The sequence below is a fragment of the Dendronephthya gigantea genome, unplaced genomic scaffold, assembly GCF_004324835.1.
Source record: "Dendronephthya gigantea isolate DGI-Jeju-01 unplaced genomic scaffold, DenGig_1.0 000100F, whole genome shotgun sequence".
In the NCBI taxonomy this organism is placed as follows: domain Eukaryota; kingdom Metazoa; phylum Cnidaria; class Anthozoa; order Malacalcyonacea; family Nephtheidae; genus Dendronephthya; species Dendronephthya gigantea.
This window is the reverse complement of record NW_021163110.1, coordinates 279,940-290,970: the sequence shown is the minus strand read 5'-3', so window position 1 is coordinate 290,970 and position 11,031 is coordinate 279,940. Positions and strand designations below refer to the sequence as shown.

The following is an 11,031-nucleotide window of genomic DNA, read 5'->3' as shown; positions in this document are numbered from 1 at the left end:
TTAATATTGTAATTCTACAACGACTGGACTCAAACTTTTTCCCCGTACTTTATATATATATATATATATATATATATATATATATATATATATATATATATATATATATATATATATAAGACGATATAAAATACAAGAAACTTGGTTTACTTCATATGATTTTATTCACTACAAATTTGTTTCGTATATAACAAGCAGTGCTTGCCACACTCATCAGGTGAATTTAAATGTCGCGCTATATAGTTGCCATAGTTATATATACTATTTACATATTTGACGAAAAACGGATTGCATATATACATATACGTATTGTATTAGGTTACATTACTTAAGAGAAATTTATTTCTATGTCTGCATTTTGATAAAAGTTCGCTTCTTGAATTCAGGGAACAAAGTTCAGGTTATTTTTTAACAAAATAATTATTATCATATAATGTGATCTGAGAGTATTTTTGCACTTGTCCATGTTTTATTATCGACAGAGTTCAGCACACAAAGAATCGACCATTTCTTCACTATCAGAAAATATTGAAATGGCTGCATGACATTTCTCGCCTTCATCAACAGCCGCCATAATTATAATCCGGCTGCTGAGATTCTCCTCGTTGATAGAATTCGCTTTCTTAACCAATTCCTCACTTGTGATATTGAATGTTACACATATTTCGTATCGGGACTTTGTTAGTCCCAATTTTGCCATGGTTGATGCAAGGATGAGGTACGCTGTATTGCCGTTTATACGAGGATTCAGGTCCACCAGATAGTCTCCCCTGAGACTTGTAATTATGTCGATACCCACCATTCCGAAGTAGCCTTTGTTATGTAGGTATTTCGCTACAGGCACCACAAATTTATCATACACTCTCTCCCTATACTTGTCCTGCATGTCCCAGTCAACTGATCCGCCACTGCATCCGAAATCTTTGTTCACAACGCATTCTTGAACTCCGAGGTATATGATGTTTCCGGATTTTGTCACGTAGAAGCCACAATCGATAGTGCTTTGCACTTCTTGAATATATTCAGAAATTACATAGATTGCATCGGAGCCAAATCTTTCCGTGATCCATTTTAACTTCTCCCTGAATTTTTCACGGTTTTGCACCACATAGTTGCCATAACCACTGAGGCTTTGGTCAATCTATTTATGATGTTAAACGATTAAGAATGAAATTAAACCAATTAATTTTTGCAGAATCGGGGAAGCGGAAATTGGGAAATCGGAGAATTGGGGAGTCACGGAATTGGGGAATCAGGCAATTGGGGAATCGGCTCAGCATTCCAAACTGAATTAAACCTCTTTGTTTTTAAAGGGTATTTGCGAATTAAAATTTTGTTTACTTCATTTGAAAGAGCAGCTAAAACTACATAGCTCTCTAAAAGTAGTTTTATACCGCTAATCCTGCATTCCCACTAATGGCGTCCTCAAAACCACACATAATGAGACTAAATGTTAATCCAAGATGGTGAACAACTCACTGATTTTGGTAAGATATTTCAAAGCTAGGCAAGATTTAAGAAATTGGTAAAAGATTCTTATACATAATCTTAGGCAGTCTTTGTTACGCCGAAAGTTTACCCTACGATGCAAGATTCTCAATAATCGAGGCCACTAAATTGATCGTACGAAATTATCATGCATTAACTGACCACGTTGCTTGAACCAATTTTGTGCTCAAAATCAGTTAATTTTTGTAGACCTGGAGTTGGAGGGAATTGGCGAAATATTTCCCGAAGTAATGATATTTCTCAGATTCTTTGATAATAACAAGTGCTATAATATTTCAAACACTCAATTGTGAACTGTTATTTAAATATTAAGGCCGTTTTCCACTTCAATCGTATCGTAACGTAACGTAGCGTATTTCTTTGTTTCCGAAGTATTCGATCAGAAATAATGAGTTTAAAACAATGAGATACGCTACGTTTCGCTACGATACAGTTGAAGTGGAAAACGGCCTCTTGTATTCGTAATACAAGTCTCTTGTATTCGTAACATACCCGAGTTTAAAAAATTACATTATTTGAAATAAATAGTAAATCCTTGGGTACCAAATTCTTTACATGTAAAACATTTCTAATGCCTAAATTACCTTGATCATACATGGGAATTCGACATAAGTCTCGTTGAAATATTTAGGATGCGGCGCACCAGTTTCAGGGATTGCAGATTTCTTTAGGATATCGTAGTGCATTTCTGGCTCGACTGCGTGCTTCTGCTTCGAAATGGCTTCAAGTGGAAACAGCGTGATGCACACATTGTCATTTTGTAGCCCCTCATCGACTGTTTTGATCACAGGCTCAACAAAATGATGACACCAATTCCTCCAGTGAACTAAGAGGAATTCGCTTGGTAATTCATGCACTAAGATGGGCAGTTGGTTACCAGCGATACAGCAGTTACGGAGAGGAACCAGGAATCGTTTCGAATTATTCGATGATTTAGGTATGTTAAAAATACGGTATTTTTCATTGTTCACAAAACGAAATGCATCGTTAAAGGAACTTGGGTAAAACGGGATAAAAATAGCGCGAGGAAGATCTTGGTGGAATAAATTTCCAAGGGTTAAACTTTTTTCTGTCTTGCTATTCTCTGTTTCATATTTCGCCATTGCTAAAAATTTCCAAATGTCGTTGTTAATAATTCAGGAATTACTATATTGGTTCCGGGGCCGATTGTTCGAAAGGCGTTTAGCTCAAACAGTGCACTGCAGTGCTTATCCATGGATATTAAGCAAAAGTTTGTGCTTGACAAACTTTTTTTAAGATTTGTACACTATAGAACTACATTCAAACGAAACCTGGCGATTCATATTCTTAATGTCAAGTTTCAATGTCTCGAGATCTAAACTTAGGGGCAATTAAATGAGGCGAGAATACGACCCCAGTCGTTTTTAGTGCCTATGGTGGATGTGGAAGGGAGACTTCTCACTTCCTTTCGTTCCTAGCAGGCAAACTGGCTGAGAAAAAGAACTTTAGTACCTCCATCGTTCTCAACTGGTTACGTAAGAAGATAGCTTTTGCTCTTTTTCGCGCTAGGGTTGTGTGTGTTCGTGATAGTCGTTCTTGGAGAACTGTAAACATTTCTTCAACTACAGATTATTATCTCGTTGTCGGAATGGAACTCTAATATTAGATAAAGTAGTTTTCTCTAGTTTATCTAAGTTTATATGCGTTTTTTTTTTCTCTTGTATTGTGCATGTATTTTAATGTAAGCGTAAATTAATGAAACATATAAATGTATTAGAAAATATAGAATTAACAATTATCATCATAATTAAATGAGGCGAGATGACCTGCCTGAAACGAGTTTGCCCTGTTGGCCGAGTGACCTGCTTCCTAAATGTTTTGCTTATTATTTTAACATTTCGTTTACATGGGAAGAGAGTTGTCTTGTCTTGCCTTGCCGGGACCGCTATTGTAGCTTGCTGTGTCAACTCGCTTAAGCGAGATAACAAGCACCGGTGTCAACCGTGTTACCGAAATTTAATAATATAATTATCGTTTGAATCATTGGTGGGATAATGTAGGAATGGTCGACCGTATTGGATCTCATATGCTGCTGCTGTGGGGGACTACCACCTGATTATGCAGTAGGTCTTCGACAAAAACTTTCAAAAAGATTGCTTGAAACAGCCCATAACCAGAAATTCAGGACATTAATTACCATAAAAGTTCGTAATACCAGGATTTCGCAATCAAAGATGCCTGCCTTTTATCATAGAATTATATAAGAATTATATTACCATTAAGAGGTTCCCCAGTAATGTCATTTCAGCAACTATTAGCTATATATACTTGCAATATGTAAGACAGAAGTTGCTTCAATTTCAAATTTTGTCTCGTGCCTCATATAATTCTACAATAACAAGGCAGCCATCTTTGATTGCGAAATCCTGGCATTATGAACTTTTATGGTAATTAATTTCCCGAATTTCTGGTTATGTTGGAAAATATATTTAGAAGAACACTTGTTCAATGGCATGTACGTTAGTTGCAAAATTTATAAGCGTGCAGAATGTAATTTATGCGCGTATTTGTGAATGTGCAGAACTGCGATTGCCATATATTACGCAAGTCATAAATTTTCTCATTGGTTTCAGTCCTGTCAGGGACACTGTCTGAAACCTGTTCCGCTGCCAGCATGTCGCATGTAATCCTACTTTCCTGCTCGTCCAAAGCGAGTCAACTCATTTAGTCGGGTCAACTAGCCTTATGTATCTATGTAATCGCCCCTTATCGAATTGATTTGAGCAAAAAAATCAACCAGAAAATCTATCAGAAGGCAGATCCTCCACGAAACTGTATTATTATTTTCTTCAGTGCATATCACTTTTATTTAGTTCTCACTCAACTTAATTTCTTTTCCCCCTTTATCAGTAAAATTAGATAAGTTGGAAAAATGAGGATAAATGACTCCAGTCGGTTGATGACGTACACACATACATACATAAATAAAGTTTTTTTAAGACATTCACTATTAGGTTTAGGAAAAATCAAATCAGTTTCCCTATTACGCAATTGGTAATTGTTCTGCCAATCGTTCATTCGTGTAAAGGATAATGCTAATTTGCATTTAATCCATAGACAATGGCCTTCGAGTGAAAATATATAACGTCGTAACGTCAGAGCCACAGACTTGGAGCACTGTTTGCCGACCTCTATAAGGATAGAACAGCTGTTTGGGTATTTCTGCAGTCCGCCAATTTTAAAAATATATTGTCCAAAATTTTGGCCGTGTTCTCTCAACGAACTTATAAAATCGCTAACATTCATACGAACATTTCGATTTGGATTGTTGATGAATTGATGTGTAATATACCAAAAAATTTTGTTAAAGATATTGTCTTTCGTATTCCTAATATGAATTTTCTTGTACGGTGCGGATTTGTTTCTGCAGTTGCACATTAAAGGTATTATCAGTCTCATAAGGCAGTTCAACAATACAAAGCGTATATACACATTTGAACCCAGTCAGTTGGCGGAACGTAGGTAGGTTAAAGACGGAGCTATAATTGTCGTGGAAATCTTAGATTATTCAATATACAGGGTGTCCCAAAAAAATTTCCCCTCTATTGAAATCAAGCCTTTGTTCGAATCTGATTGCCTTAATATTATGATAAACCCAATTGAAAGCAAGACGCTTTATTTGAATGCCTCAACCTAATAAATATGCTATTTACACACTACTGCGTTGATCATGCATTCAAATTCCAACAAAAGCTTCATTTCAATAGCGGGGACTTTTTTTTGGGACACCCTGTATATACTGGCAATACTGATTGGGGGAAAACGGAAATGGATGGTTATGAAAATTTTGACCGCTATTAATGATAGTATTCTCTTCAGGAGAGTTGCGACATTCTGCAGCCAAAGTTGGTCCAATATTGATAAAATAATTTTTAATTAAACAAAGGTTTTCATACATATATACAAGAGTTTGACAAAATTATTCATGCGGTGCATGAATCGCTCCCATTGCAGTTACGCGGTACTGCATGATAAGAAGAAAAATGCAACGGGAACCGGCTCATGATAGAGACTTTTAGATTCATGACGACATGGGAGCAGACAACGCAGTGAATTGAAAAATATTCAATTCAAAGTTTTTTTTTGTATTTCTTCTTGCGCTTATTCCACTAGCATGAACGGGACTTTACAATTTTAGATCATGCTTCAATACTTAATACATGCTGTCAATCTTTTAAAGCAAAGCATCGTTCTTCTGAAACGCCTTCTACCAAACAGTGTGTATAAAAAAGGTATATAACCTTTTAGATTTAAAAAAGCATAATGCCGTATTCTATTGAATTCATCTGTCAGAGAAGCTATACATATAATAATTGCTTCAAACAAGTTAAGCCATAAACAAAAGACTTTCTAGTTATGCGTACAGCAGAACAGTACAAATTAAGTTATAATTGATCTCTTTTGTGAAAAAAAGTTTTCGTCGCGTATCATTAACTCATATGAGAACAATCAAATCGCTTACAATTATCGCTAATTTGAATTTAAAAGGTTATAATTTTCTGCCCACCGCACCCATAGTTTCCTGACTTCTTGATGCTATGTCTCTTGACTGCCTATTCAATTCCTTAAATCAAATCATACACAAACAAAAAGTCGACCGACCAAACTGTTTGGTAACGACATTTAACTGAAACGATTTTTAAGCATAAAATAAACGCATTTACACAGCTTCAAATTACCATAAAAGTCTTCACTGCTGAATACTAAATAAATTCCTAAAGCGAGGAACACAAACACAAAAATGTTTGTTTTCAGTCAGTGTTAATGTGTTATAAATTTTTTGTACTAAGCAAATTCAGTATCGTGTAAGACCAGGCCAGAATCAGTAAGCCATATAAAAAATACAACATACAGCAAAGGCAAAGCAATTGAATCGTTATCGGCTTATTTTATCAGTTTTATTTATTAACAACATGATTTAATTAAGAACATTTTGCATGCGTAGAAAATGTAGCACAAACAGCCACGATTGAAAGTTGTACGAGTCGTTACAACTGGCGTTATAATATAGTGCTATAAAAGCCAGCGAACGACTATAATCAGTCGAATTGGATATATTAAGTGTAGAATTTACTTCGATTTACTTCAACCTAAGTAAATCAACTAAGTCGACTATACTCAGATTCCCTGTATTTATAGCATCATGTACGCAAAGCGCTCTGGTCAGTTAACAGCAGTGCACATGCAGTGGTACATTCTGGTCGGTTAATAGCAATGCATTCTGGTCCGAAAAACGGAAGTAAAATCTTACTTTCAGAGCCCTGTACGAATTAGAATTGCTGACTTGCTCGCTCGCTTCAGGCTCGCTCGCTGCGTCAGCAATTAATATTCATATTGCACACCAACGCGTCCCCCCCAACAATTTTTTCCGCAGATTTGAACAATTATTTCTCCTTGCAACGCTTTGGGGTTGTCACACATTGTTTAATCCGAATGCATAAAGATGGAAATCTCAGTAATAAGTACATGACTTTAAAATGGAGCCGGTTTTATAAAATTCTTTAGTTACACTTTGCATAATTAAATCTAATACAGTTAACTCAGAAATTCACAACTCTTATTGGATATTTTTGTCCTTAACTACCGTCTAAAGTTACAACATGTCCCAGAGTGTTAAAAATGTTGAACGTAGAGGTTAACAATGCGAGGCCCGTAAACCTAAAAATTGGCAAAAATTCCGATTACACTATACTCAATTTACCGGTACGGCAATTGAGTGTAGTGTAAACGGGGCTAAGAATTTCGCATATTTTGGATATTTTTTGACAAAACTCTAGCTCATAGTCATATTCATGTTACAACCATAACGAACAAATAATGCGTGAAATCTAGATACGCCGACAGTTCAGAGACATTTCAAAAATGTAAGTAAACAAAGAGTTTGTTTATTACATTACGACTTGAAAATATAATTACTTTGAAATTTTATTTGTCATGTATACCTTATGATTTTGGTACCTGGTGTCTCTATGAACATTTAACAGTTAAACTAGAAACTGACTGCAGATGTTTGTACGTCATTGACAAGCTTGATGGCCAAAAATATTTTGTAAATGCCTATACACATTTATGCAAACACGCTGTTATTAACGTACACGCGTCATCAAGTTCTCATAACAAGTAAATTCGTTAACGCGAAATAAAGAAAATAAATACATTTATTATTATCATCATGGTCTATAGTATAGGGCTATTGATTTCAACTACACAATATCCATGCGAATATCACTCACCAAAGAGGGTTCTGAGGGCCTGATTCCACGGCGGTTTTTCCTAGAGAAATTTGAAATTAGCCTTTTCCCATTCGTGCAGGGTACTGGGTCGAGTCATGAACCGCAAAGCATCTATGGACTGTTTGGAGGGACAGGAAAGTCTGAAATCATTTATCCCCGAAACAGTTCATAGATGCTTTGCGGCTCGTGACTAGACGCAGTACCCTGTTAAATTGGGAAATGGCTAATATCTCGCTTGCTTCTTTTCATTTGAATTGTGCGCAATCATGCAACCAGAATTAATTTTCTCCGACCAGCAGCACAAAATAATAACACCCTAACAGGAATTTATGGGAGACTGGGTTGTCGGGCTGAACTTTGAAGTACTCTAGTGATAGGTATAATCATCAGTTTGTGAAAAAAGCGTTAAATATTGCTTGAAAAGAACACAATGTATTTAAATCTCGTAAATGCTTTCGCAAATTCATTCAATTTTTCGCGATCGAACATTCGCGAAATTACGCACAACAACGTGGTGTCTCAGGGATCATTCGTGCGTTTCTTATAACCAATTAGCTGTTGTGGACAGTCGATGCTATATCTATGATTTTATATGCTAATTGCAGATGAAGAAAGCGCCTTCTACTGCTCAATGACAATAGGCTCAGTTGGGTGCGCATTTCTTGCGAGGTGCAGGTCAGTTTGCTGACATTATTATAATACTGTAATAATCTGCAGAAGTTCCAACCGTTGTGATCCGCTTTCCGCCAAAACCATGCATATACAGCCATAATCCAGAAGTGGTAAAATATTTTTGTTTGTAAATCCGTATTAATTAACGTCTTACAACTAAAGTTTATCTTTAATCTTTACATTTATCTTTAGTGGTAAAGACTTCAAACGATGTTAATAACTTTTATCAAATAAATTAACAGGTCTACATTAACAGCCACTTTTAAGATGGCTCTCATTGCGGCAAAACCTTCTCCTAGCTTTTTCTCATAATGGTCAGCGTTTGTACAGGTTTCATTGTCGGAATTCTGGTCAACGATTGCCTTCAGAAATCGACAAATCCAACTAAAAAAGAAGCTGCAATGTACATATCATTTCCAGAAAAATTTTATTCTGTACTACCGCCTCTTATGGTGTCGAGTATTTTCGCAGCGGTTGCACTGATTTTTGGATAATAAGTCAACGGGGAAGATTGTTGTTCTATGAGTGACTTGTCCACGACTCAAACCATGCTTGGTACGCTCCAATATAACCAGGGAGCAACGTGGCAGCGTCTTCAAATAACTTAGCATCAAATGTGGTATAACAACTGCCTAAAATAGACAAAAACACTTCTAGACGTCTCGACCTGAGGGCCTTCGTCAGGAGAGTTAGTATGAAAATAAATAGGGGAGAACACATGTTTTGTATGAGGGCAAAATACGTGATAAAAATGGGCTAATAGAAAACAAAAAATTAAAGCAAATTGGATTACATTACGTTGCCAAAGAAATGCCAGATCGTGGGCTAAGAAAAGCCCGCAATGCATGAAGACTGGTTCGTCATTTTATTTTAGATATTTCAGGACAAAACTCTAGCTCATAGTCATATTCATTTTAAAACCATAACGAACAAATAATGCGTCAAATCTAGATACGCAGACAGTTCAGAGACATTTCAAAAAAAAAGTTAAGAATGTAAACAAAGAGTTTGTTTATCACATTACGACTTGAAAATATAATTAGTTTGAAAATTTGTTTGTCATGCAAACATGAATATCTTATGATTTTGGTACCTGCTATGTCTATGACATTTAACAGTTAAACAATAACCGATTGCAGATTTTTATACTTCTGAGACGAGCTTGATGGTCAATAATATTTTGTAAATTCCTATACAAATTCACACAAGTTGTTATTAACGTACACGCGCCATTAAGTTCTCATAACAAGGAAATTCATTAACGAAATATAGAAGTATACTCATTATCATCATCATGGTCTATAGTATAGGGCTATTGAGTTCAACTACACAATATCCATGCCAATATCACTCACCAAAGAGGATTCTGAGGGCCTGATTCCACGGCGCTTTTTCTCGGGGAAATGGCTAATATCTCGCTTGCTTCTTTTCATTTGAATTGTGCGCATCATCCAACCAGAATTAAGTTTTTCCGACCAGCAACAGCAACAGAAGGCCTTGAGATCTTGGGAAATATTTCCCTATACGGACCTCCAATCTGGTAAATAACATATATGTATTTAAATCTCGTAAATGCTTTCGCAAATTCATTGAATTTTTCGCAATCGAACATTCGCGAAATTACGCACAACAACGTGGTGTCTCAGGGATCATTCGTGCGTTTCTTATAACCAATTAGCTGTTGTGGACAGTCGATGTTATCTATGATTTTATATGCTAATTGCAGACGAAGAAAGCGCCTTCTACCGTTCAATGACAATAGGCTCAGTTGGGTGTGCATTTCTGGCGCGGTGCAGGTCAGTTTGCTGACATACTGTAATAGTCTGCAGAAGTTCCAACCGTTGTGATCCGCTTTCTGCCAAAACCATATATAGCCATAATCCAGAACTGGTAAAATATTTTTGTTTTCAAATCCGTATTAACATCTTGCAACTAAGGTTTATCTCAGTTTAGTTGTATCTTAATCTTTACCTTTATCTTTAGTGGTAAAGACTTCAAACGATGATATTAACAGTAGCGTGGTGTGCATTAACTGTGAAAACAATTGAATTTCTAAAGAAATGAATAATAATTATAATAACTCGAAATTTACATAGGGACAAAATCGGAGTCATGGCAAAACGGCCATGTATTACAGCGCCAAATTTGCCCAGCACATCCACAAACTTTAGGCTACGACGTCCGTTGCCAGTATACGTGTATCAGCGCTATTGTTTTCGTTACGTTTTGTTCGAAAAATGTTGGATGTCCCTGGGAGTTGCATGTTGTGCCTTATGGAATTATCGTTTGAATGTATTTTATTTTGAGTTTATCCTGAATATGCCAAGATTAAGTAAAGATCAAATAGTATGGGTGTGTTTATTTACTGCTAATAGTGCATGTTTCAGTTGAGAAAAGCTTGAATAATGTAGTTTGTATGTTGAGATTCTTTATAAGGGTTTTGAACGTCTGGCAACTTAGCAAAGGAACAACACACTGAGACATTTTTGTGGCATATAATTTGGGCAGGAAGCGCTCGAAAAAAGGTCTAGAGGCTCTAATTAACCTAAGTTTTTCCTAGAGGAACAGGAGGACCTCTAAGTTGCAGAGGGTGTGA

The 11,031-nt window shown here is 36.1% G+C and overlaps 1 protein-coding gene across 3 annotated transcripts; it reads right to left on the bottom strand.

Annotated features, from left to right (window-relative positions):
• Positions 1-217: 217 nt before the first annotated feature.
• LOC114534413 lies at positions 218-10,449 on the bottom strand. Of its 3 annotated transcripts, none has more exons than XM_028555857.1 (5): positions 10,407-10,449; positions 9,791-9,972; positions 7,764-7,803; positions 2,094-2,614; positions 218-1,141 (listed from the first exon to the last, which is right to left on the bottom strand). In XM_028555857.1, the coding sequence occupies exons 2-5, from the start codon at positions 9,884-9,886 to the stop codon at positions 473-475; spliced, it is 1,326 nt and encodes a 441-aa protein (XP_028411658.1). In that variant the 5' UTR covers positions 9,887-9,972; positions 10,407-10,449; the 3' UTR covers positions 218-472. The 3 variants fall into 3 exon arrangements, with proteins under 3 accessions (XP_028411658.1, XP_028411659.1, XP_028411657.1); XM_028555858.1 differs by lacking the exon at positions 10,407-10,449 and adding an exon at positions 8,877-9,067 and having other exon boundaries at positions 9,791-9,877; XM_028555856.1 differs by lacking the exon at positions 10,407-10,449 and having other exon boundaries at positions 9,791-10,087.
• Between the last annotated feature and the right edge of the window lie 582 nt (positions 10,450-11,031).

Coding starts and splice junctions, on each gene's coding strand:
- LOC114534413 (XM_028555857.1), bottom strand. CDS start 9,886: ATGATGCGCACAATTCAAATGAAAAGAAGCAAGCGAGATATTAGCCAT. Junction 2,615..7,763: donor GGCCCTCAGAACCCTCTTTG/GTGAGTGATATT, acceptor GGAAATTTTTAG/CAATGGCGAAATATGAAACA. Junction 1,142..2,093: donor AATTCCCATGTATGATCAAG/GTAATTTAGGCA, acceptor CATCATAAATAG/ATTGACCAAAGCCTCAGTGG.